The 27,690-nt window shown below is 46.9% G+C and overlaps 1 protein-coding gene across 3 annotated transcripts in view; it reads right to left on the bottom strand.

The window, feature by feature from the left end:
- Positions 1-27,143, bottom strand: part of zgc:158766 (uncharacterized protein LOC100009641 homolog) — a 55,882-nt gene extending 28,739 nt beyond the window's left edge. For all 3 annotated transcript variants that reach the window (XM_060900442.1, XM_060900443.1, XM_060900444.1), the window contains exons 1-3: positions 26,851-27,143; positions 20,765-20,962; positions 7,028-8,135 (exon numbers count right to left, since the gene is read on the bottom strand). In XM_060900442.1, coding sequence (XP_060756425.1) covers positions 7,028-8,135; positions 20,765-20,962; positions 26,851-26,901 — 1,357 coding nt within the window. In that variant the 5' untranslated portion in view covers positions 26,902-27,143. The remainder of the gene's footprint in view (positions 1-7,027; positions 8,136-20,764; positions 20,963-26,850) is intronic.
- Positions 27,144-27,690: the final 547 nt, after the last annotated feature.

Below are 27,690 nucleotides of genomic sequence, written 5' to 3'. Positions count from 1 at the left end.
AAACAAACGGATATCGCTCAACAAGTATGATGAGCCAGAGCAGCCTGCAGGTGATGAGAGGGAGTATGTGGCAGGAGATGTAGAGCCCCAGGAGAGACAGAATGAGGAGGTGGAAGATGAAGATGACAAGGAGGCGCAGCATGATGTGGTGTATGACCCGATAGATGATGAATGATGATGATCTGGATGAGGGTTTCGAAGATTGTGATGATAATGAGATGACTGAGGAAGAAGTTTATAGACAGTTGAAATTGATCACTCGTATAATATGGTTGTATTATATGAATAAATATATAAAATCGGCTTGAAATTTGTAATTATAAATACGGACCAATGCTACTCCATTCGGACCAGTACCTTTGAGAGGCACTGGTCCAAATGGACCAGTGTTCCCAAATTCCCGTTTTGATCCCTGTTATCCCTACAGGACACTTTTTTGATGGAATAAAAACATTCCCTTCTAGCAGGTTTCATTCATTTGGTTCGATAGCATGCAATATTGTTAGCATATCGCTTATCCTACGTGTATTACGTCACTCTACCCAATGGAGAATGAGCGTTGAATATGGTTTACGATACTGCATGGTTGTCAAGACAACATGATGTCACACGTCAGAGACGTAAAACTTCCATGCTAGCGAGAGACTGTGACAATTTGTAAACAAACATGGCCGCCAGGTTTGCTTCGTTAAATACAGAAGAATTTGAGAGAATTTTGAAAGAGAAAGACGTGTTGAACACACGAAAGGAATGTGTATGTATTATAATAATAATAATAATAATAATAATATTGGCTGGATTTTTTCGTGGTATATCAGATATATTCCGTTCAGCTACTCGTCTTTGACTCGTTCAGTATCATGCTCGCTGAATGGAATATATCTGATATACCATGAAAAAAAGCCAGCCTCATATGTGACTCAGATCTGTGATGTATTTCGGATGAAAAATGCGAGTTTTTCAACACGAGAAGATACACTTCATATCTTCAAGCCAACGTGTGATTTTCTTTTCATTATATCGACATATTCACAAACAAAATGTACCGAAATTTATCAAAACAAAATTTATCGCTGATTTCCTCACGAGAGACAGCTAGAGATTTATGTCACGATTTTGGTTCTCCATGTCCCGGATGGAGCTCGGATGAAAAACACGAGTGGTGTATTTCCCAGTAAAACACTTGCGTCTATATAATACGTCATGATATCACCCTGTAGTGACACACGATGTTAATTCTGTGCTCCTCAGTCATCAGTTTCAGATTTTTTTTATAAACAATGAAAGAATCCCTACATTTCGAGGTTTACCTCATAACCAGCTTTTAAAAGAAGTTTATTTTAGAGAGTGATGAGTGAAGGAAATGTAGAAAGAGGAGGAGAAAAGGGCAAACCTAGACAAAGTTTGTATACGGTTGTGCTGTATACGAGATCTCGCTGCAGTCCAGCTCTCAGTCCCCTCGCTGCTGCCTCTATTGTCTTTCCCCGGCTCGGTTTCCTGTCTGACCCTCAGCGCCGCTACTGATGCACTTCCTACACGCCTCCGCTTTCGCACACAAGCCGAGACACGAAGATTAAAAAAGTCCCCAAACTCTCCAAGGGTCAAGTTCAGAAAATCATGCCCTCATTCTTGCATGCTTGATGTCATGCAGCTCCGTTCTGTTCATTTGTGTGTATAAACGTGCGCTCATTAGTGTGTCTTTACACTATATCAGACATTGAGCCTTATTTATCAATCTTTTACTAAAGTTGTGTGTAAATGTTTGCGTGAGCCAAACCAAAATAACATTTTCGGACAGATTTACAAACTTTTCAGAAACGCAGATTTTCTTCATACTTGCATGCGTAATTCCTGGTAAAAACGCAAAGTGCGTTCCTGACACACCTCATTTGCATTTCGAGACGCCCACAAAACTCCATAAAAGGTGAAATGCACAGTCAGCTAGGAGCACAAAATGAACAATCAGAGTAAAGGCTGAAAAACCGAAGTGGAAGTTATTTTGACTCACTTCTACGGCAATAAAAATATTTTATAATATATAATAGCAATAATAACAAATCAGCGTGACGTCTGTCATCAGCTGAGATGTTTATTTATAGTTTATGGCTCTATGCAGACAAATCGGCTCGTCCTCCATTTATACTGTGCCATTTCTTTTCTCATAATGGAATCATTGGTTTCATTTGTCTTAATTTACAGGTATGTGTTGGCTCGATTCCTTTATATTCTGTAATCAATGCCAAGAATATAGAAGGACTGGTTTTCACTAATCGTTCTCGATGGTGCTCTTACTCCCTGATTTAGTGAACTAGCATGAGGATGTATTTTAAATCGACACTCTAAAGCTCTTCTATAAGTTGCTCTGGATAAGGGCGTCTGCTAAACCCTGTCAAAAATAAACAGTTTAAACTTCACAGTATAATCCAGATATAAATGCGCTGTAATCCATGCAGATTATATGATATGAAGTCGATCGAGTCGAGGTTTACATTAGTTTGTCTTCTTATGTGTAAATTTATGCATGCTCAGGAGCACGAGTAGACTACGAACTTTTTTTTTTTGAATTTATGGGATCTAATTCTCCTGACGTAGACAGTATACTCATTATCTAATGCACTTGTTACATTAATTTGGCATTTTATAATCATAATCCGGGACACGCCCACAATTAAATCCCACAATGCACTGCAGTATGTTAGTGTCCAATATAGTGAGTGAGTGATAACTTAACTATCATATCATGATACAAAGGTTTGCAAGCAAAAAAGCTAAATTAGCCATGTGTGGGAGGGGCATACTCTGTCTCCTCTGTCAATCACAAAGACACCAACCAATAGTGTGTGTCTGTGACCGCATGTATGCGGAAGAGGGTAGATAGTGCTTTCCTCTGAGTGTGTACTTCTGCCCTGTGATGCAGCATGAGAACTGGCTGATATTATCTGTCATGCTCGAAAGGATCACGACACAATTCATCCCGATGTGGATATTCCATTTTTCAGATTGTCCAGCCCTATTGGGAGATCCCGTGCTCCTGTAAAGCACCTGGTAACTTATAGGGAGGAGGAAGACGTTTCGGCGCAAGTAGTCGACCTAGCAGACAAATGGAAAAGACATTTGACTTCAGAATAAAGTGTGTGAGATTTTAATGACTTTTTCAGAGAGAACAGACCTTAAATAATTAGAGTATGTGTGTGTGTAAGAAGTTTTTCTCTACACCCCCACCAAACTGACCACAGCACAAAGGCAGTCATTATGAGTGAAACGGCTGTGATTGTGGCACAACAGGCAACGATAGTGCACTGAGCCTCTCACAGTGGAGTCACCTGATCCTGCTGACTCTGTGGGAAAATCTCCAACTTCGGAGTTTAAAAGGGGGGGGGGGGGGGGGGGGGGGGATTCACCTGAGTCCATTGTTCCTGCGTGCGTGCGCGTGTGTGTGTGCGTGCGCGTGTGTGTGTGTGTGTGTGTGTGTGTGTGTGTGAGAGAGATGGAAATTATCACTAACCGAAACTAAAACTAGGAAGAAGCCTGCAAAATATAAAAATATACGAAAACATACGACTAACTCTGACATCTTCCTGACACTGAACCTGATATTGTCCTGACTCTAATATATCATCCAGACTCTGAATCTGATATCATGCTGACTCTGATATATCATCCAGACTCTGAATCTGATATCATGCTGACTCTGATATATCATCCAGACTCTGAATCTGTTATCATCCTGACTCTGATATATCATCCAGACTCTGAATCTGATATCATGCTGACTCTGATATATCATCCGGACTCTGAACCTGTTATCATCCTGACTCTGATATATAATCCACACTCTGAATCTGATATCATCCCGACTCTGATATATCATCCACACTCTGAATCTGATATCATCCTGACTCTGATATATCGTACTGACTCTGAATCTGATATCATGCTGACTCTGATATATCATCCTGACTCTGATATATCATCCACACTCTGAATCTGATATCATCCTGACTCTGAAATATCGTACTGACTCTGAATCTGATATCATGCTGACTCTGATATAGGGATGGCGAAAACTAAAAAAAATCTTGACCGACCACCGAGCCTCATTAGCCGGTTAAAGTCGGTTAACCTATGAGTTTAAACAGGGATGCAAACGGCGCGCCTTTTTCACGGCTCGTGCAGATCCGATTTTTTTTTAGGGGGGGCGTTGGAGTGTCTGAATAATTTCATCAGAGTAAATTCTGTATTCAAATTACTACATAAGCAAATGCCGTTACAGTCCATGAAAAAGCCGTGAAAAAGTCGGCATCTGCACCTTTAGTTTGTGTGGAGAGATATGATCTGCAATAACATGCATTGTTGGCTACAGACCGAAACATACTTTCAGAATGCACTGGCCAAGGCAGGACTAAACTCGATGTGCCTTCTAATAAAAAAAAAAAAAAAAAAAAAAAAACAATAGTAATTTGTAAGCTAAAAAGCCTGTGTCTACACTTTTTTCTTTTGCCGAGTGGCAGCTGTGTTCAACTGGGGCGGGACATGACTGAATGGGTGTTTCTGATTTGTCAGCTGTCTTTAACTGGGGCGGGAGGGCGGGACATGATTGAATGGGTGTTTCTGATTTGTCAGCTGTCTTTAACTGGGGCGGGGAGGGCGGGACATGACTGAATGGGTGTTTCTGATTTGTCAGCTGTCTTTAACCGGGGCGGGACATGACTGAATGGGTGTTTCTGATTTGTCAGCTGTCGTCCTTACACCCATGGCATGCCCCAAGCGTTTACAACACAGAATTCCAGGTTCTCCGCTCCAAAATCGGCAGCTTCAAAACGATTGATTTTATTTTTTTCACTGACAACCAAAAAAATTAACCGGTTGACGTTGATTTGGTCAACCACCGGTCAAACGGTCATCGGTTAACATCCCTACTCTGATATATCATCCAGACTCTGAATCTGATAACATGCTGACTCTGATATATCATCCACACTCTGAACCTGATATCATCCTGACTCTGATATATTGTACTGACTCTGAAATCATCCTGACTCTGATATATCATCCAGACTCTGAATCTGATATCATGCAGACTCTGATATATCATCCAGACTCTGAATCTGATATCATGTTGACTCTGATATATCATCCAGACTCTGAATCTGATATCATGTTGACTCTGATATATCATTCACACTCTGAATCTGATATCATCCTGACTCTGATATATCAGCCAGACTCTGAAATCATCCCGACTCTGATATATCGTCCACACTCTGAATCTGATATCATGCTGACTCTGATATATCATCCAGACTCTGAATCTGATATCATCCCGACTCTGATATATCGTACTGACTCTGAAATCATCCTGACTCTGATATACAGTATCATCCAGACTCTGAATCTGATATCATGCTGACTCTGATATATCATCCGGACTCTGAACCTGATATCATCCTGACTCGTTTTGACACTGAATCTGACATCATCCTGACTCTGATATATCGTTCTGATATCCATCCATCCATTATCTGTAGCCGCTTATCCTGTACAGGGTGGCAGGCAAGCTGGAACCTATCCCTGCTGACTATGGGCGAGAGGCGGGGTACACCCTGGACAAGTCGCCAGGTCATTGCAGATTGTTCTGACACTGAATCTGATATCATCCTGACTCTGTTATATCGTTCTGACACTGAATCTGATATCATCCTGACTCTGATACATCATCCAGACTCTGAATCTGATATCGTCCTGACTCTGATATCGTTCTGACACTGAATCTGATATCATCCTGACTCTGACATATCGTTCTGACATCCATCCATTATCTGTAGCCGCTTATCCTGTACAGGGCCGCAGGCAAGCTGGAGCCTACAGTCGTGCTTGAAATAATATTTGTCTCATTTGTTTAACTGGGTTCTCTTTATCTACTTTTAGGACTTGTGTGAAAATCTGATGATGTTTTAGGGAATATGAAATATATAAAATTCTAAAGGGTTCACAAATTTTCAAGCACCACTGTATCCCAGCTGACTATGGGCGAGAGGCAGGGTACACCCTGGACAAGTCGCCAGGTCATCGCAGATTGTTCTGACACTGAATCTGATATCATTCTGACTCTGATGTTGTCCTGAGTTTGAATCTGATATCGTCCCGACTCTGATATATCGTCCCACCCACAGGTTTGGGTTTCCTTCATCATATCAGACAGTGAGTCAACAGTTGCCCTTGATTTCTCCCCATCAATAGCAGGAAAAAGAAATACCAGCGCGTTTCCTCAGCGACCCACTCGCTGTGTTCTCGCCCGTACATCAACACATACTCAGGGGAAAGAAAAACGCCTGTGTACGTGTGTGTGTAAAGCCTCAAATCAACAGGGTTGGGGCATATCTTTCACGAAAACATCTCTGAAAACACACAGTATCGGCCCCGCACCCACACACACATACTGGCAGCGTGTAAGAAAATGAGTGGTGCATTAGTCAGAACACACTACGGTTGATAATTACACACTGCGCTGTGTCACGGAACATGAGATCGAGTTTTCAGAGCCTGAGGCTTCACTGATTCGAAACGAGAAATCTGGTAATGCAGACACACCTTAATGAGGGATTTAACACACTCTATACACTCCTTCAAACACAGCAGGTGCTCTACAGTATAACTTCATATTACATCAGATTTAAACAGGGCTTCACAAAAATCTTTGATTATTAAAGCATAAACATGGAAGACAATGTTTGTCTGGTGTACATAAACATGGCGTAATGGCAGTGCAGATGGATGTAGTACGGAGACTTTGCCCACCATATCGTCAAAACAAAACCTGGAGAGACTGTGAGAACTTGCACACTTGTGAAGGTATGTTTGATTTCATGAAAACCTCATCTCTGCACTGAGTATGCTGCGGCTAAGGATTCAGCAATTTCTTTCTAAATAGTCTTGGTAAATTTCTAAGAAAAACTTCTACGTAGTATTAACATATACAATTAATCATATTTAATATGGTAATATTTCTGTGTAACACGGTATCTACCTGCGTCTCCTTTGCTCCCGCGTCTCTCAGTGCTGTAAAATGCCATCTCAAGGTCGAGTCTGCCGAAGCGTATCGCGCAGCCGTTCATTAGCTTCTTGGGAGATCCTCCGCCAGAGGACGAGCGTATTCGGTGACCTTTGACCCCGCCTTTTCCAGACCGTTCCAGAGACTTGGATCGCCTCTCGGTCCTGATGCTGCGTTGCAGTGGGAGGAGGGGTGAGAGGTGGCGCTGGAAGGATCCTCGCCTCACCGAGTGTGTATCCGAGTCACATCTCGGCCTGGTCTCAATCTCGACCGCTGGCTCGCTGCCTTCCTCAGGGACTGACTCAGAGCTTGAGCCAAGGTTCATGGGGTTTTGCAAAGCTTCCATGTACGACTTGCGAAACAGTCGTCGCGTCTCGAAAACGGTCGAGTCTCTGGATTGGCGCCGTCTCGGCGTGCTGAGATCCGTGCTGCAGGAGAGACACTTGGTATTTCCTCCTCTCCTGTTCCCGCCCTCTATGTCTGTACTGGGGCTCAGGGCTTTTTCCTCTGACGGCAACGTGCCAGCGTTTGTGTACGTGTTGCTTTCGCTGGTTCTGTGGCTCAGGAGTGGCTCGGACACCGTGGAATCAGCTCCCTGCGAGCCCAGAGAGTCTCTGGAGCTCCTCCGGCTGTCCAACGTCCCCGTGGATCCATGGGTGCTGCAGGTGCCAAGGTGGCCGATGCTCAGCGCTCCTGGCTGCATGATGCCCTCGTTGGCGTTTCTCACACACACGGGGTTCACCACGTTCCTCCAGGGGGTTCGGTACACGGCAGCGCCGGCGCTCAGCAGACAGTTCTGGAGGGGATGCAGGTTCCGTTCGCGTGTCACATCCTGCAAGAAGTCGGCGGTGAAGACTCGGGGGTACATTCCCTCAGGCACGGTGATCTCGGCCAGGGCACGCCCGCTCCGCACCAGACATTTTATCACCAGCTTGGCGGCCTTGCGGCCCAGAGGCACCAGCTGCAGGTAGAAGTCACCCTGCCTCAGGCGCACTTTGTGCAAAGGGGCGAGTTGCAGGACAACTTTCTCGTGGATGCACAGGGGCCAGCCCTCGTGGTACAGCAACAGGCCTTTAAATCGCAGCTGAGGGACAGAAAACAGAAAGTTCTTTTATGAAGCCATTTTTCACTTACAAAACACCTCAATCAATGGAGGGTGACACAGGTACCAAACATCTCTGTTACTTCAGCGGTACCCTCAAGTGTACACCTTTTGTAGCTGGGAAGTTGCAAGTAACATACATTTAAAGTATCACTCTAAAACTCACAGATTTGAGAAAGAGCGCTTCTCTGAGGTTTCGAAATTTCTTTTTGTCTCTGTATGTTATGTTTTGGTTTCTGTTTCTGACAGCTAAAATCACTTAATCTGGTACCCATCACGTCTGGTACCATAAGTGCCGTCAGACGGATTATGAGGGACGAGAAAGAGAGGAAAAACAGCAGCATGATATAAAAGAAAGAAGATTAACAGTCATAACTAAGGTAATAAATTAACAGTAACTGTTATCGTACCAAATAAAGTAAATAAACTTGCACTTTTTTGTGATATGAAATTGAAACCACATTTAAAGACTTCTTAAATCTCCTAATTATTCAGGATTACACGCTGCGGTTACAGTCTGCTGACTCTTCAACACAACAAAATGAGCAACAATTTTCCAACACGCATGTGGCAACAGGGGGCGTGGCCAAGCGGCAGTTTGTGAATGGAGGGCGGGGTCGGGGAAGGTAAGCGGCTAAGTCATTACACCTGGTGTTGTTAATGTGTGTGGGTGTGTTTGTTGTTTGTCACAGGGATTGAGCATAAAAAGAGGGGGAGAGCAGAGAAGAGGAGCTCCCCGACCCCAACGCATGTGTGTGACCGAATGAATGAAGGAATGAATGAAGCAAGCTGAAAAGACAAAATAACAAAATAAAAAGTGTGTATGTGAACATCAACTCTCGCCTGTCGTGCTTCTGTGCTCCACCCACATCAGGAACTGTTACAGTGGTGCCGAAACCCGGGATGCACAGAAGGGAACCACCCCATGGAGCCCTCCCCATTCGAAGAGCTTATCCTTGGCCTTGCTACCGCCCAGCAGAACCCCTCTGACCGCCCTCCGAAAGGAACAAGAGCAACGCTTCGAAGCCTTGATGCTGGCCCAGCAGGAAGATCGCCAGGCGTTCTGGCATCTGCTCGCGTCAGCAGGGGTATCGACCATCACCGCAGCCGGCACCCTCACGAAGATGGGCCCGCAGGACGATCCGGAAGTGTTCCTCGCCCTCTTCGAACAAGCAGCCGAGGCGTGGGGGTGGCCGCTGGAGCAGCGCACGGCACGCCTCCTCCCGCTCCTGACTGGCGAGGCGCAGCTCGCAGCGCAGCAGCTCCCTGCTGACAGCCGACTGATGTATGCTGACCTGAAGAAAGCCATCCTGCAGCGTGTCGGCCACTCCCCAGAACAACATCGCCAGCGCTTCCGGACGCTGGCATTGAAGGAGGTCGGCTGGCCATTTGCATTCGGCCAGCAACTCCGGGACGCCTGCCGGCGGTGGCTGAGGGCGGAAGACCACGAAGCTGATGAGCTCATCAATCTGGTGGCACTGGAATAGTTCATCTCTCGGCTTCCAGAAGGAACAGCGGAATGGGTCCAGTGTCATCACCCAGCATCACTAGGACGAGCCATTGAGCTGAAGGAGGACCATCTGGAGGCAGCTCCAATGGCAGGCAGATGAGGCGTCTCTCCTCGCTTGTCCTCTCTCTCTCTCGCTTCTCCCCCTCTGTCTCTCTTTCCCCTCCCCACCCCGTTCCCCTACCACGGAGGCGGTGGCCAGCTCCATCCCAGCCAGCCCGTCGCACCTGTGGTGTCCTCCCATCTCCCTCTTCCATGTCTGTGTTGTCTCTTCCTCAGGTGAGTGACTCCCATAGCGCCGGTGCAGAGGGAAAGCCTGGGCCAGTGTGCTGGAGCGGCAGGGAGTCGGAGCATCTCCAGAGTCGGAGCTCTGCCAGGGAGGTGGGAGCTGTGATCCGGATCCCCGATGCACCAGAGACCGCCCCTGATCTGGCCGGAACGTATCGCATACCAGTAAATGTCCAAGGGGATACATATCACGCGTTGGTGGATTCCGGTTGTAATCAGACCTCAATTCACCAACGCCTGGTGCAAGGTGAGGCATTGGGGAGAGCACAAGCGGTGAAGGTGTTATGTGTGCATGGAGATGTTCACAATTACCCTCTAGTGTCCGTCCATATTCTATTCCGGGGCCAAATGCATAGAATTAAGGCGGCGGTTAACCCTCGTCTCACCCATTCCTTAATTTTGGGAACTGATTGGCCAGGGTTTAAAGAATTGATGGAACACATAATGAGAGGTGCGTCCTGCATAAATACGTCACGGGAAGCTCCCGGTGTGGCATTGACTGGGGAAGCTGTTGCAGAGCCGTTTACGTCAGCACCGTGTCAGAGCGATGCGGGGATTCCCTTGGGGATTTCCCGTTAGAGCAGTTGCGAGACAAGACGAGACTTTGTGGCATGCGTTTGACCAAGTGAGAATAATCGATGGTCAAACTCTCCAGCCAAATGCGACGCCGGCCTTCCCTTACTTCACTATTGTTAAGGATAGGTTGTACCGAGTGACGCAGGACACTCAAACTGGAAAACAGATAACTCAATTGTTGATCCCAAAGAGCTGTAGAGAACTCATATTCCATGCGGCTCACTTTAATCCCATGGCTGGACACTTGGGGCAAGATCAAACACTAGCTCGAATAATGGCCCGGTTCTATTGGCCAGGGATTCGCGGTGCCGTCCGTCGGTGGTGTGCGGCATGCCGTGAATGCCAATTAGTCAATCCCACGGCCACTCCAAAAGCGCCTTTGTGCCATCTCCCTCTAATCGAGACCCCTTTTGAAAGAATTGGGATGGATCTCGTCAGGCCATTAGATTGGTCAGCACAGGGATATTGCTTTATTTTAGTTCTGGTGGACTATGCAATGCGATATCCGGAAGCAGTGCCTCTCTGCAATATGTCAGCACACAGTATTGTGGAAGCGCTCTTCCGCTTTATCTCCCGGGTCGGGATTCCGAAAGAAATCCTGACAGACCAAGGCACTTCGTTTACAGTATGTCACGCACACTGCGCGAACTGTATGGGTTACTGGGGATTAAGTCTATCCACACCAGTGTCTATCACCCACAAACGGATGGCTTATTGGAGCGATTTAACCAAACACTCAAGAACATAATTCGGAAATTTGTAAATGAGGACGCACGTAATTAGGATAAGTGGCTCGAGCCCCTGTTATTTGCAGTACGAGAGGTCCCACGAGCCTCTACGGGGTTTTCTCCATTCGAATTATTATATGAGCATAAGCCGCATGGCATTTTGGATGTGCTACGAGAGAATTGGGAGGAGGGACCTTCACCTAGCAAGAATGAAATTCAGTACATTCTTGACCTGCGCGCAAAACTCCATACACTCATGCACTTAACCCAGGAGAATTTGCGGCAGGCACAAGAACGTCAAAGCCGTCTGTATGAGAGGGGTACGCGCCTTAGAGAGTTCATGCCGGGAGACAAAGTACTCGTATTATTGCCCACGTCGAGCTCTAAATTAATCGCCAAGTGGCAAGGAGCTTTCGAGGTCACACAGCGAGTTGGGGACATCGACTATGAGGTGAGGCGAGCGGACAGGGCCGGGGCATTGCACATCTACCACCTCAACCCTTTAAAACGCTGGAATGAGGGGGTCCCCATGGCGTTGGTGTCGATAGTTCCAGAGCAGGTGGAGCTGGGGCCGGAGGTAAAAAAGGTAACATCTCAAAACACTCCGGTCCCCTGTGGAGACCACCTCTCACTGATCCAACTCACGGAGGTGGCCAAGTTGCAGGAGGAATTTTCCGACGTGTTCTCGCCCCTTCCCGGCCGCACCCACCTCATAGTGTTAGGACTAGGACTGTTTTGGCCTCTAGAGGCCGCTGTTATTTCCTTTTCATGTCATGTTTATTTTGGCCTCTAGAGGCCGCCACTGTTCCTGTGTTTTTGTGTTTGTGTTAATTGCCTAATTATCTTCACCTGTGTCCTTAATTAGTTTGTCTATTTATACCCCTGAGTTCAGTCCTCTTGTCACGGAGTCTTTGTGCTGTTATGTTTATCTCCAGTTTCCTTTGTACTGTGTTTTTTGATCTTCTTAGCTTTTGTATTTTTGCACTTTGCTTTTCTTTTGGATTATACTCTTTGGTTTTTTTTTGTCTTTTGTTTTGCCCTGTATATAGTGTATTTAGTTTAAATAAACCTTTTGATTCTTTTTCTACTTCCGCCTCACGCCTCTGCATTTGAGTCATCCCCCTGGTGGCCTAGTGGGGGTTTGCTGGATTATCACACCAACGAACCAGGTTCGAATCCCAGCAAAACCCTAACAGAAAGACTCCGTCATGACCGACTCAGCAGAGGCTGCTTCAACTGTCTACCCGGCCAACCTTCAGGGAATTATGGCAGCTTTGACACGCTTCGGAGCGACCATGGACGCTCATGGACGTACGCTCACCAGCCAACGTGAGGCCCTCGCTCGCCACGAGGAACTGCTTCAGCAAATTGGGAAAACCCTGGCACAGCTGACATCTCTGCCTGCATCTCCTGCTCCTGATCCAGTTCCTGCTCCTGATCCAGCTCCCACTCCTGCTCCAGTGCCTCCTGCAATGCTGCCTTCTTCACCTCACGAACCCAGCCTTCCTGCACCACAGAGGTATGACGGCAAGCACAGTGAGTGCCGAGAGTTCCTTACCCAGTGTCAACTCACCTTTGAGCTTCAGCCTACCACCTACACTACGGATCGCCGCAAGATTGCCTTTGTGATCACCTTATTAGCTGGTAAGGCGCGAGCCTGGGCTACTGCTATCTGGCAAAGACAGGGACCTGAGTGCTTTGATTTCCAGCTGTTTTCTGAAGAGATGCTTCGGGTCTTCGATCAGGCAGACATCAGTACCGACGCAGCCCGAAAGCTCATGTCCATCCGGCAAGGAGGAAGCGTCGCAGATTACGCCATCTCGTTCCGAACACTCGCAGCAGTAAGTGGATGGAACGAGACTGCCCTGGTGTCAGCCTTCCACCATGGTCTGTCTGACCCCATCAAGGACGGTCTGGCCTCTATTGGATGCCCAAGTGACCTCGAAACCCTCATCTCACATGCTATTCGTCTGGACAACAGGATGAGAGAACGCCACCAAGCCTTGAGCCCCCCCAGCCTCCCTACCTCTACCTGGAGACCGTCTACCTCCTTCAGTGACTGTCCAGAACCCATGCAAGTGGGTCGTACTCGCCTCTCCGCATCTGAGAGGGAGCGCAGAAGGAGGGACAAGTGCTGCATCTACTGTGGCAAGCCTGGTCACTTCCGAGCATCATGTCCCGAACTCTTGGGAAAAGGACCGCCCCGTCCAGCCGAGGGAGGGTTGTGACGGGGCCTACCCTCTCTCCCGGACTCCCTGGCCAAGGAATCTACATCCCGGTCTCCATCTCCTGGGGTGAGTCTGTCCACTCTTGTCAAGCTTTGATAGACTCAGGGGCGGCTGGGAACTTTATGGATATTCACTTCGCCCAAAGCATCAATATTCCGACTGCACCTCTTGAAGTCCCACTGTCTGTGTCTGCCCTCGATGGCCAAGCGTTAGGTGATGGAAGAGTCACCCAAGTTACTTCTCCAGTTTTCCTCCAGTCTCAAGGTCACAAGGAAGAAATATCCCTGCACCTGATTCCTTCACCTGAGTTCCCAGTTATTCTAGGCCTTCCTTGGCTTACTCGCCACAACCCTCGCATAGACTGGGTAACAAGCCAGGTTGTGGAATGGGGCCCTGCATGCCATGCCTCTTGTCTGCTCTCTAGCTCTCCTGTGTCTCCTGCCGAGCCCCCTGATCTCACCGAGTTATCTCAAGTTCCCACAGAGTACTGGGATCTCAAGGAGGTATTCAGCAAGAGCAGGGCCGCCGTTCTTCCTCCGCACCGGGCCTACGACTGTGCCATCGACTTGCTCCCTGGGACTACCCCTCCTCGTGGCAGACTGTTTTCACTCTCTCAGCCAGAACGCAAGGCCATGGAGGAATACCTCAAAGATGCCCTGGTCTCTGGGTTTATTCGACCCTCCACTTCACCTGCTGGAGCCGGCTTCTTCTTTGTCGGCAAGAAGGATGTGGGGCTCCGACCATGTATTGATTACAGGGGCCTGAATAAGATCACTGTGCGCAACCGATATCCCCTTCCGCTGATGTCCACAGCTTTCGACCTGCTCCAAGGCGCCACCGTCTTCACCAAGTTGGACCTACGGAACGCATACCACCTCATCCGTATCCGACAGGGAGACGAGTGGAAGACTGCCTTTAACACCCCGTCTGGGCACTACGAATACCAGGTGATGCCCTTCGGACTCACCAACGCACCAGCTGTTTTTCAGGCCCTAATCAACGACGTCTTAAGGGACATGATTAACCTATACGTTTTTGTCTACCTCGACGACATCCTTATCTTTTCCAAGACCGTGCAGGAGCACCGCCACCATGTCCGCCAGGTTCTCCAGAGGCTGCTACAGAACAATCTGTTCGCCAAGGCCCAGAAATGCGAATTTCATGTTCCCGAGGTCTCCTTTCTGGGATTTATTGTACGGACAGGCCAACTCCAAATGGACCCTGCCAAGACCCTGGCCGTCCGGGATTGGCCTACTCCCAAGTCCGTTAAGGAGGTTCAGCGGTTCTTAGGATTCGCTAACTTCTACCGCAAGTTCATCAGGAACTTCAGTTCTGTGGCAGCACCCATGTCTGACCTCACCAAAGGGACAGGTGGATCTTATGGCTGGTCTCCTCAGGCAGAAAAGGCGTTCAAAGACCTCAAGGACCGCTTCTGCACGGCACCCATTCTGGTTCTCCCGGACACCTCCCAACCATTCATCGTGGAGGTGGACGCCTCGGACAGTGGTGTCGGCGCGGTGCTCTCTCAACGTTCGGAAGGAAAGCTGCACCCCTGCGCTTACTTCTCCCACCGCCTGAGTCCTGCTGAGTCCCGGTACGATGTGGGGGATCGAGAACTGCTAGCGGTCAAACTGGCCCTTGAGGAGTGGAGGCACTGGCTGGAGGGAGCACAACATCCATTCCTGGTTTGGACTGACCACAAGAACCTGGAGTACCTCCAGCAAGCCAAGAGACTGAACCCTCGACAGGCTAGGTGGGCCCTGTTTTTCAGTCGGTTTGACTTCACCCTCTCATACCGCCCCGGCTCCAAGAACACCAAACCTGACGCACTGTCCAGACTGTTCTCTGCCACTAACAGGGAGAATGAAGTCAGGCCTATTATCCCTGTGTCCCGGATTGTGGCCCCTGTCCGCTGGGGTATTGAGGAGGCTGTCCGACGAGCCCAACGCCAGGACCCCGGTCCTGGGACGGGGCCACCAGGCCTCTTGTACGTCCCACATCAAGCCCGGGCCAAGGTTCTCCAGTGGGGTCACTCTTCCCCTCTCACCGCCCACCCGGGAGCTCGGAGGACCCTGGACTTCCTGAAAAGACGCTTCTGGTGGCCTAACATGGAGAAGGAAGTAAGGTCATTTGTCCTGTCCTGTGAGGTTTGCACCAGAACCAAGAACCCACGACAGCGTCCCCAGGGTCTCCTGCATCCTCTGACCATTCCCCGGCGTCCCTGGTCCCACGTGGCAGTCGACTTTATCACGGGTCTCCCTGAGTCACAAGGTAACACGGTCATTTTGGTCTTAGTTGACAGATTCTCCAAGGCCTGCCGCTTCATACCACTGTGCAAACTCCCCTCTGCTCTTGAAACTGCGAAACTTTTGTTTAATCATGTCTTCCGAGTCTTTGGTCTTCCACAGGACATCGTCTCAGACCGAGGGCCCCAGTTCTCCTCCCGAGTGTGGCACGGGTTCTGCAAGGTCATCGGAGCCACTGCCAGCCTCTCCTCTGGGTTTCACCCACAGTCCAATGGTCAGACGGAGAGGCTCAACCAGGACCTGGAAACCACCCTGCGAGGCCTGGCTATGGATAACCCGACATCGTGGAGCACCTGGCTGCCATGGGCGGAGTACGCCCACAACACCCTGCAGTCATCGGCCACCAAGCTGTCGCCATTCCAGTGCCAATTCGGGTTCCAGCCACCTCTGTTCCCGGACCAGGAGGAGGACGCGGGGGTGCCCTCGGTCAACCAATATGTGAGACGGTGTCGCAAGACCTGGAGCAAGGTCAGGAAGACCCTCATACAGACCTCCAGAACCAACCAGACTCAGGCCAACCGCCATAGAAGACCTGCACACGCTTTCCGCCCTGGGCAGCGTGTTTGGCTGTCCACTAAGGACCTTCCACTGCGGGTGGAGAACCGCAAGCTTGCTCCTCGCTACATTGGCCCCTTCAAGGTGGTGCGCAGGGTGAACCCTGTCTCCTACCGGCTCCAGTTGCCCCGGACTCTGAGGATCAACCCCACTTTCCATGTTTCCCTGTTACGGCCCGTACTGACGTCTACGTATGCCCCTGCCCCTAGGAACCCCCCACCCCCCCGCATCTTCCAGGGGCAGACTGTGTTCACTGTGAATCGCCTGCTTGACTCCCGCCGGGTCCGCGGCGGGTTGCAATATCTGGTGGACTGGGAGGGCTATGGTCCTGAGGAGCGCTGCTGGGTTCCTGCTCGGGATGTCCTTGATAAAGAACTATGTCGGGACTTCCATTCGGCCCATCCGGATCGCCCTGGGAACGTCAGGAGACGCTCCTAGAGGGGGGGGTCCTGTTAGGACTAGGACTGTTTTGGCCTCTAGAGGCCGCTGTTATTTCCTTTTCATGTCATGTTTATTTTGGCCTCTAGAGGCCGCCACTGTTCCTGTGTTTTTGTGTTTGTGTTAATTGCCTAATTATCTTCACCTGTGTCCTTAATTAGTTTGTCTATTTATACCCCTGAGTTCAGTCCTCTTGTCACGGAGTCTTTGTGCTGTTATGTTTATCTCCAGTTTCCTTTGTACTGTGTTTTTTGATCTTCTTAGCTTTTGTATTTTTGCACTTTGCTTTTCTTTTGGATTATACTCTTTGGTTTTTTTTTGTCTTTTGTTTTGCCCTGTATATAGTGTATTTAGTTTAAATAAACCTTTTGATTCTTTTTCTACTTCCGCCTCACGCCTCTGCATTTGAGTCATCCCCCTGGTGGCCTAGTGGGAGTTTGCTGGATTATCACACCAACGAACCAGGTTCGAATCCCAGCAAAACCCTAACACATAGAACACCACATTGAGATGCCCCCGGGGGTGGTGGTGCGTAGCCGCCCTTACCGCCTACCCAAACACACAAAAAAAGTGGTCCGGGATGAACTCAAGGCCATGCTCGAGATGGGCATAATCGAGGAGTCCCACAGTGACTGGAGCAGCCCAGTGGTCCTGGTTCCCAAGAACGACGGGTCGGTTCGATTCTGTGTGGACTATAGAAAGGTCAACGCAGTGTCTAAATTTGATGCATACCCAATGCCTCGCATTGATGAGTTGCTCGATCGATTAGATGCGGCTCGCTTTTATTTGACACTGGATCTAACAAAGGGATATTGGCAGATCCCCTTGACTCCTCTATCCCGAGAGAAAATGGCCTTTTCCACACCGTTTGGATTACACCAATTTGTCACGCTCCCTTTTGGGTTACTTGGGGTGCCCGCTACGTTCCAGTGGCTCATAGACAGGGTCCTCCGCCCTCACACTGCCTACGTGGCCGCATATCTTGATGATATAATAATCTACAGCCATGATTGGCCGGGGCACCTAGAACATCTGAGGGCCGTTCTAAAGTCGCTAAGGCGTGCGGGCCTCACAGCTAACCCGAAAAAGTGTGCAATTCGGCGGGTGGAAGTACGGTATCTGGGGTTCCACATGGGTCATGGGCAGGTACGTCCCCAAATTAACAAGATTGCAGCGATTGCGGCCTGCCCGAGGCCCAAGACCAAAAAGGGGGTGAGACAGTTCCTGGGGCTGGCTGGCTATTATCGTAGATTTATACCTAATTATTTGGATGTCACCAGCCCTTTAACCGATCTCACTAAAAAGGGGGCTCCAGATCCGGTCCAGTGAACGGAGCAGTGCCAACAGACATTCTCTAAGGTAAAAGCTGCACTGTGTGGGGGGGCCACTTTTGCACTCCCCTGACTTCTCTCTCCCCTTTATTTGACAGACTGACGCATCGGACAGAAGGTGGAGGGCGAGGAGCGCCCCGTGCTATACATCAGCCGTAAACTCTCGATGCGTGAAAGCAAGTACAGCACCATCGAGAAAGAGTGCCTTGCTATCAAGTGGGCGGTCCTTGCCCTCCGATACTACCTGCTGGGGTGCCCTTTCACTCTCTGTTCGGACCACGCGCTCCTCCAGTGGCTCCACCGCATGAAGGATGCCAATGCGCAGATCATCCGTTGGTATTTTGCCCTCCAGCCGTTTAAGTTCGAGGTGGTCCACAGGCTGGGGACGCAGATGGTGGTGGCGGACTTCCTGTCCCGTCGGGGGTGGGGGGAGTCTGCTTCAGGCTGGACGGCTCCCCGGCCTGAGTTGGGGGGTGAGGGTGGGATCGGGGAAGGTAAGCGGCTAAGTCATTACACCTGGTGTCATTAATGTGTGTGGGTGTGTTTGTTGTTTGTCACAGGGATTGAGCATAAAAAGAGGGGGAGAGCAGAGAAGAGGAGCTTCCCAACCCCAACGCATGTGTGTGACTGAATGAATGAAGGAATGAATGAAGCAAGCTGAAAAGACAAAATAACAAAATAAAAAGTGTGTATGTGAACATCAGCTCTCGCCTGCCGTGCTTCTGTGCTCCACCCACATCAGGAACTGTTACAACGCAGTTACAAAAACCTCGGCCACGCCCACTACACAACTTCACTCCTTGCACCATCAGAATGACTCCCTGTATGACATTCTGTCAACATTTTTTCTCATAAAAGCTTCCATTTTAAAATACCTACATAAGGCCTTCGTAAGACATTCATAACCTGTAAGATGGCAAAAATTTACAGTGATCCAAGACAGAAGATGCCGTAATTCATCATGACTGTTAGAGCCTGCAGAATATGTGATGTTTTTATCTTATTTTCGAGATTATTTCATCATAATAGCTCATTAATCACATAAATCTACAAAATGTTCTCCTGTCATCTTAAAGGAACAGTCCACCGTACTTCCATAATGAAATATGTTCTTTTCTGAATTGAGACGAGCTTATCTGTACCTCTCCGAGCTTTGCACGACCTCCCAGTCAGTCAGACGCGCTGTTACTCCTGTTAGCAATGTAGCTAGGCTCAGTATGGCCAGTGGTATTTTTGGGGGCTGTAGTTAGATGCAACCAAACTCTTCCACGTTTTTCCTGTTTACATAGGTTTATATGACCAGTGACATGAAACAAAGTTCAGTTACACAAATTGAAACGTAGCGATTTTCTATGCTATGGAAAGTCCGCACTATAATGACAGGCGTACTAACACCTTCTGCGCGCTTCGACAGCGCATTGATACCTTCACTCAGGATTGACGGTATCAATGCGCTGTCGAAGCGCGCAGAAGGTGTTAGTACGCCTGTCATTATAGTGCGCACTTTCCATAGCATAGAAAATCGCTACGTTTCAATTTGTGTAACTGAACTTTGTTTCATGTCACTGGTCATATAAACCTATGTAAACAGGAAAAACGTGGAAGAGTTTGGTTGCATCTAACTACAGCCCCCAAAAATACCACTGGCCATACTGAGCCTAGCTACATTGCTAACAGGAGTAAACAGGAGTAACAGCGCGTCTGACTGACTGGGAGGTCGTGCAAAGCTCGGAGAGGTACGGATAAGCTCGTCTCAATTCAGAAAAGAACATATTTCATTATGGAAGTACGGTGGACTGTTCCTTTAAGCATATTTATATATTTACATTATCGACTTCCTGGACACAAATGGAATCGAATGTTCTTCACGTTTATGAAGATCATAATTCAGACAAAAGTCTCCAGGAAACGTCTTGAGAGCCGTGATTCGATTCTGTATGTTGTCTTGTTTCCTTCGCAAACAGAAAGCTAGAACAACATCGTACCAAGGCGTATGACTGGCTTCCACAACAGCCAATGGCGTTCGAGATATGCCACAGCCCCACCCACTATAAACAAACTTCATCAAGTGAGCTAAATCTGGACAACGAGTTTATAACGAGAGCCTTTTTTGAGCTGTGGAGGATTTCTCACCACACGCCTGTCCACTTTAACCAGGACGATATTCTAGATGTTTCTGGAATACGTGCTTGAGCCGAAGTTGAACGTCAGAAGGACGGGCGCAGAGAGCTGCAGGGTCATCACTGCGTCAGAGTGGTGGATTAAATATCGCCGACTCACGCTAATGGAGATGGGGTATAAAGACAGGATTCTCTTTCAGTCTGAGAATTTTGTAAAACACGCTTCTGAAAAGTCACATGACGGCACAAACTTTGCCCTCTTCCAAATGAATAAACTCTAAACTCTCAGTTAGACTCTCAGTTAGAAATCGTCCTACTGCTCGTTACTGCTAATGAGATTCTACTGTAAAGCATGACACGCCCCTGGATGCAGGATGTATATGCTCTAGAGAGCATTTAATTCAACCACCATGAAGATTATAATCGTTTTCCCTGGAATTTTCCAGATATACTGCAGTATCCAAGTCCATAACACGAAGGGACAGGAATAAAATGTTCATTGATTTGTGTGTGTGTGTGTGTGTGTGTACTCACACAGCTCTCTCTCTGGATGGTGTGTAAGATCCTCTTGGCAGGCAGGAGGAAGTCGATGAAGCAGCGCAGGCCGTCTCCACCGTACTGACGCTCCACCACGCTGAAGAGCTGCAGCAGCACCGTGGACGCCGTCGCCCCGAACGGAGCGTACACTGATGACAGAGCGCTCTGGATACAGCTGTCTAATGACTCTGAGTCCTAACACACACACACACACACACACAAACTTAAACAAGTAATATCACTTTTACATCATGTGGAGCAACTGGACAGAAATTCAGATGCATTTTTCTTCCAAGTGAAACAGCATATTTCAGTGGGCAGGGCTTTCGTTTTAATTGTCAGAATTTAACTGGCTTGTAAATAGTACAGATAGTACAGATTACTTCTGCTAAATTCAACCAAGGCCTAAGACTAACATCGAAAAAAGCTTTAAAAGGTAAAAGCAATAGAGGGTTTAGTTTCTATCCAGCATCAGCTTGCATAAATGTACGGTAACATGTTCACTTAAAACGTGCACATCTCTTCCTCTAATAATTACAACTAAAAAGATTTTACGCAAATATTTTTTGGCTAATTACTCTCACTCTCGCATAAAATAAATTCAGGATAAGCATCGCAGTCAATACATAAAAATAAAAAGATCTTCCTTTCATTAAAAACAAAGAAAGTGAAAAACACTGAGAATCTCATTTCTTCTTGAAGTGTTTAAAAGGCTAGCTCAATTGTTTAAGCACGCTAGCATCTTGTCATGCTAACCTCCTTTAGCCATCTTAGACATATTTCTTTATAATCGTTCTTATTAATGCCCCGCTAGCTTTCTTTTCCAGTTTGTATCATTAACATTTATCATTTTTAAGCTTTTCATATGTACACATTATTTCTTTTTCTTAGCGTTAAATTTTAACTCTGGTGCTAACAAGAATGAAACAAATATGAACGAGGAGAATTCATCAGAGTGGAAATGTGCAAAAGCGAGGCTAAGCGATGTGACAGACGAGTGTATTGTTGTAAATAATGAGTCAAAAGAAACTTGTGCATCGTTCTATTTGTTTTGGCGGTGGTGAATGTGAGAGGCATTGACTTTCCGACCCCTCCTGTGAAACAAACGGGTCGCATACATGTACACGCGTGCGCGCGCACACACACGATAGGATGTCAGGAGGTCGCAGGCCATGTCCCGTACTCTTAGCGCATGTCAGAGGAAACACCTGTCAAGTGACGTCATGGTCTGGACAATAACACAGCAAGAGTGGAAAGTCTGACTTTTTCCGGGATTTTCTGCCGCTTGGGCCGTGACCTCTGACCCCGACTCTGACAATGAGCCAAAGGTTGAGTTCATACAAGCATTTTAAGGAAGTTGACAACTCTGACTCGACTCACCTTGACTCTCAAAGTGACGAATCTGATTCGACTCACCTTGATTCGCCAAGTCACGATTCTGATTCGACTCACCTTGATTCTCAAAATGACGACTCTGAGTCAAATCACCTGGGCTCTCAAAGGCTTCCATGATTTAATCGCTACTTCTAATTATCATATCTATTATCTCTGTCTATCTAGCAAGGTAGCCATAGCATTTAGCTCTTGATCACATTCTCTTCACATTAACATTAGCGTTTTAAAAACGTATCCTGCTAAAAAAGTGACTCATGAATCAGTTCCTTGGCTCAGGAAGACTTGCTTGTGACTGTGTCCCTGTAAGGAAAGCTGGAGGTGATTACGACATCGTGACCCCAAGACATCAGAGAAAAAGTCGTAAGATTCTTACACTTGGCTCAGGTGTGTGTTTGATGTAACACAGTGTGTGTGTGTGTGTGCGCTGATCTGCATGCCACAGGGAGGAGGAAAACTCAGTGCTGTTTACTGGAGGAAGGACAACAATGGCAGGAAAGTCATCGCTACGCATTTTTAAAAGTCTCCGAGAGCCGTTCTTCGGGTTCTGCTGGCGCCGTGGATGAGAAACGCATGAGGGGAACCTGCTTTGATCAGGAAAATGTTTACAGAGCTGAGGAAATGCCTGCACACACCACTGAGCTTTGACCTCAATCAATCAGTCAAAATACTGAGACGAATCCTTTTTCACTTACAGATTACACATATATAGATTATACATATTCACTCACTCAAAGCCCAGAGACACACACGCATGCACACGCATGCACACATACTGCTCTAAAGCTAGACGTAAAACCCCTGTAGACCAAACATGAGGCTCAGAAGTGTCTCGTTTGAAGAAGGACTTACAAAGAGACGGAGATAAATAAAGCGACTGAAGCAGAACAAGTGCAGCTCGAAAATCATTCCTATAAAACAGAAGACGCTCTTTCACCTGGTCAGTCAGGAGTACCATGTGTGTGTGTGTGTGTGTGAGAGAGAGAGAGAGAAAGAGACCCCCAGGTGAACAGTGTGTCCCCTCTGCTGCACTGTATACACAGTGCTCTCTCATTAACCTCCTGAGTGGACATTAATCAATCACACACACCCTATTCGAATGATGTTTAAGCTCAGAGGCCATGAGAGTGGCTCGAGAACTCTTCACAATAAGGTCTGATGAAAGTTTCAACATGGGGAGGTGAGCACGATACACTCGATTATCAAGAAGTCGAACCATCAGCTGGGAAGAACTGGACGCAGATAAAAAGTGGGCGAGTGACTGAGTCTCTCATGCACACGGTGTAAACGTGAGTTCCACCGCAATCACGTCACAACTCAGGAACTCTGGGAAGCTCTGGCTCTTCTTGTTTCTTTAATATATTCAATCAAAGCATGCGCATAATAATTATTTTCCTTTTTATTTCTCATCAGCAGCTGCACAGTAAAAAATGGAGTGTCAATATTGCAGTGTAAACCTATTTTCCTCTGGATAGAGTAGTTATAACACTATGCAGAGTAAAATCGTCTAAATGGTAGTGTCAAAAGTGAGAGTTAATTCCCACTTGCACACAACGACAAAATCTACTCTGCAGGGTGATGATTCTCCGCGAAAATACAATATAGAGTCAGATTAACTCTGAAAATCTTACACTATCTATAGTGTTAAATATTTTTACACACCTCATTGTTAATTTTGACACAAAATAGAGTAAAATTAACTCTAAAAATCTTACACTGGCTATAGAGTAAATTTTACACTGATTTTGAGTGGGACCAAATGTTATCTGACAGAGAGTTAAATTCAACTCTTAAAGAGTAAAATTGACACTATGATTTTTACTGTGTGGTGATATTTTTAGACCACACAGCTGTATGATCCATATTCGTGTCTCTTTCTCTTCATTCTAATCGGCTTTCCAGCCATTACAGCATCTCAGAAGGCGGTACTACATTTCTTTGCCATTCTAGAAGGGTCCTGTGCATCAGCAGGTGGATGGATGCAGGGGGTCGGAAACCCAAAGCCGGTTGCGGTCCAGACCTCCAGCAGTGCGTGACTCTGTGACTGCACCGTTTCTGAGTAACGTGAGAACGACAGCATTGAAACCAGCCGAGCGACGGAGCTTTTCACTGCGGCACGGAAACAAAAAGTCACTTCAAGTCCCTGGAATTAGAGACATTTTCAAAAAGCGGCGCAAAAGACAGTCTTGGAAGGCACTGTGGAATAAACCTGTATGTGTGCTGCATTTACAGTAAAATAATCAGTGTAGCAGAGTTTCCGCTGGTGTTCTGCACAGCTCTGAGCGTTTTATTCCTCTAACGCTACAGCAACTTGAAAACTTATTAAAGAACAATATCATTTTTTAAAAATCCATTTGTCGTTACATTTCATGTCCTGAGAAACTAGTTCTCACTTATGTTATAGCGGTTCACTCTCTTTTTTTTCTTAAAGTTAAGAAAGAAATGTGAAAAGGAAACCACAATGAAGTGTAAACTTCTCAGTGGCGCTGACACTGGAGACTCCTTCCGTAAATACCAAATGAACACATTTCTCCTTACACAAAACTTCACTACATCAATGATTATTACAAGTGTTAAAGCTGAGCTGTTACTATAGAAACAATAATGTATTAGAAAGAGTGCATTAATAGAAACATAAACCCATAATTTGCTGCTGTTATACTTTAATCAACACTTTCCGACCAATCAGAACCCAAGAGTTCATCAGCGCTGTGCAATTCTGTCAGGTTCAAAGGCTCTGGAACTACTCCTGTTACGATCAGGGGCGTGGCATGTTCCCTCGGCGACAAAAGAAAAAGTGCTGACCCAAATAGATCAAAGACGGAACGGCGGCTGAGTTTCGAATGAAGCGTCGTTTTCCTCCATTAATGAAACGACTGGTTGATGAGATGATTCACGCAGCTGGTTGGGGGAGAAATGGTGAGAGTTGTAGACTACCGGCTGTGCAAAGTAATTTAATTAAATGCTTTTTTTCTGTGCAATTATAGTGATATGAAAGTGCAAAGTGTGCTAGATGTTTAGGAGAAGATATTTAGAACAGACTCCGCCCCCTCTGCCACCACACACACACACACACACACACACACACAGTACATGGACTGTAATTAGGATTTGGGATACGACCGTGCAACCGGCGGAGACAATTACGGCTTTTTGATTGAAGGATCCACTTCGCACTCAAGTAGCACTTCAGTGGCTATTGTAGTGTCTGCTTTCGTGTGTGTATGTGTGTGTGTGTGTGTATGTGTGTGTGTGTGTGTGTGTGAGAGAGAGAGACGTTTTCAGACTTTTTCAGAGGGGGGAGTGTGAGCAGATAGAGTATACACTCTCTTTAGAGGAAAGCAAGCAACAAAAGCTGCTGCACTGAATGATGGAGTGTAATATATGTGTGTGTGTGTGTGTGTGGGGAGTGGTCACTTAAGAGCCTTTAATATGTTACGGATTGAACAGCAGTGTGAATGCAAACACACTGTCAAGGCGCGAACACAGCAGAAATGTGAAATGCAAACAGATGGAAAAAAAAGTCTTTTCGATTCGTCTTTTCAGGATGCTGTAATCGCATACAAGACGTCAAAGTTTTATCCATAAACGTACAATTTTTAAACTTGCTTTGCTAAATATTTGGCAAACAAGTCATGGAAACCGAATGCCGAAAATGGTTGGAACTTAAGTTGAATCTTAATCACATGACTTCACCATCCAGTTGTTTCACTACAGCATGACATGTCAGATGCTTAGCTACGTTGTTATTTGCTCATCTAAACAGGTAGCTGGGTAACGATAATTTAGTTCCTCGCTAGCTTTTATATTCTCTAATTAAAACCTGTATGCATTAAATCAAACCTGACAATCTTAGTGGTGATATTCACATCCGGCTCGTGATTGGCTGGTCAGATTTAGTTTAAGCTCCGCCCCTGAGTTGACACAGGAGGGCTCATCAGTCAGCAACCTCAGGACATTAACACAGTGTGTTTCTTTAATTCTGTTCACCAGACAACCTTCAACAGGACTGTAATCTGGGATAAAATGTCGAGCAAATGTTACGATATAAAAACATTGAGATAAAAAAAAAAGCCCACACCCATGTGTTGAATCTGTGAAGGACAGGAAGCTTTGAATCGTTCCTTCTTCCATTCACATGATAATTAACAAATGCCTAAAACAGTTCATGAAAGCAAAGAGCTCTGATCTTTCCTTTCACTGAAAAAAATAAAAACTTCAGAAATACGTTTATTACTTTTATAATGATATTATGTTTATTTATTCCGCAGATGCGTTTATACAAACTGACAAAGTGCTGGGGTCGCTCTCCACTAGGCATGTGCTGATAATTGGTTAAGCGATAAATTGAGATATTGGACACGATATTGTTATCGTCACTACGTCACAGTATTGTAGATCTCCCTGTTCTTTGTTTGGGAGCAGGCTCCCTAAGTAGGCGTCATGCTTTAACAAATTTGTGGACTGATTTTTTATTTATTTTAAATGTACCAATGCTCTTTTGCTCACAAACCTTCCATAATCACATATAGTGCAATGTGCGACTTAAGTGGTACTTTTTCCATTTTTTGCCAAACGTACATACACACCCACACACACCCACACAGATCTATACCTAAACAGCAGGACTCGTACTCAGGACTCATAACATTTTGGTTGAATACAGTGGGATGTGACGCGGCGTGTCTCACCTTTATGCCCAGGTAATTGTCACAGCTGCGGGATTGGGCTCGCGTGTGCATGCCGTCCTCCTCAAATAAATAACGCACAGGGAATGAATAAATAATCCGAATCAGGACGAGTGCAGATTAAAATCCAGAGAGTGCTACAGATCCGTCATGTCTGGAGAGGGACGTGGGTCAGGATTGTCCATGGCTGGGACGGTGTGTGTGTATATGTGTGTGTGTCGAACTCACGCTCACAAAAACTCAGAGAGTCAGCTGTGCGAGTCGTCCTGAGGGAGTGTGAGAGCGGCAGTAAAACTCTCCTCCCTCCCTCCCTCTCTCTCCATCTCTCCACCCCTTGTTCACTCCCATTCACTCAGTCATTCAACTTCCTTCACTGCTGAAAAAACACACAATCTGACCTGCACACAACAATGACAACACCACCCACCTCCTCCCCCCCCACACACACAACACCCCTTTTTGCCCCGCAGGGTTCCCCCCACCTTTTTCTCTCTCACTCTTTACCCCTCAACCCCTCCCTCGTTGTCCGGGCCGTACCAATGGATTATTCTACTGCTTTTGTCAAAGGAAAGGGGGAGAAAGACACTAGAATTCCACTGGTGGAACAAAGGCACACTCCTGAATCTCATCAGGGGAATCCCTAACCCACACACACACACACACACACACACACACACACACACTCTCTGATGGATGTACGCGGCTTCCCGCCTCCCTCCTGAGTTTGAGAACGTCCCCAGCTTGCCTGTGGAATCTCACTTCCAGAAGAATTAATGAAGTATTCAGGATTAATCTGCTCTTCTGTTTGTCTGTTACAGGTTCTGTGTAGAACCCGACAACAGA

Source organism: Neoarius graeffei, chromosome 19 (genome assembly GCF_027579695.1).
Source record: "Neoarius graeffei isolate fNeoGra1 chromosome 19, fNeoGra1.pri, whole genome shotgun sequence".
Taxonomy (NCBI): domain Eukaryota; kingdom Metazoa; phylum Chordata; class Actinopteri; order Siluriformes; family Ariidae; genus Neoarius; species Neoarius graeffei.
The sequence above is the reverse complement of the archived record's forward strand: the minus strand, read 5'-3'. Positions and strand labels throughout refer to the sequence as shown.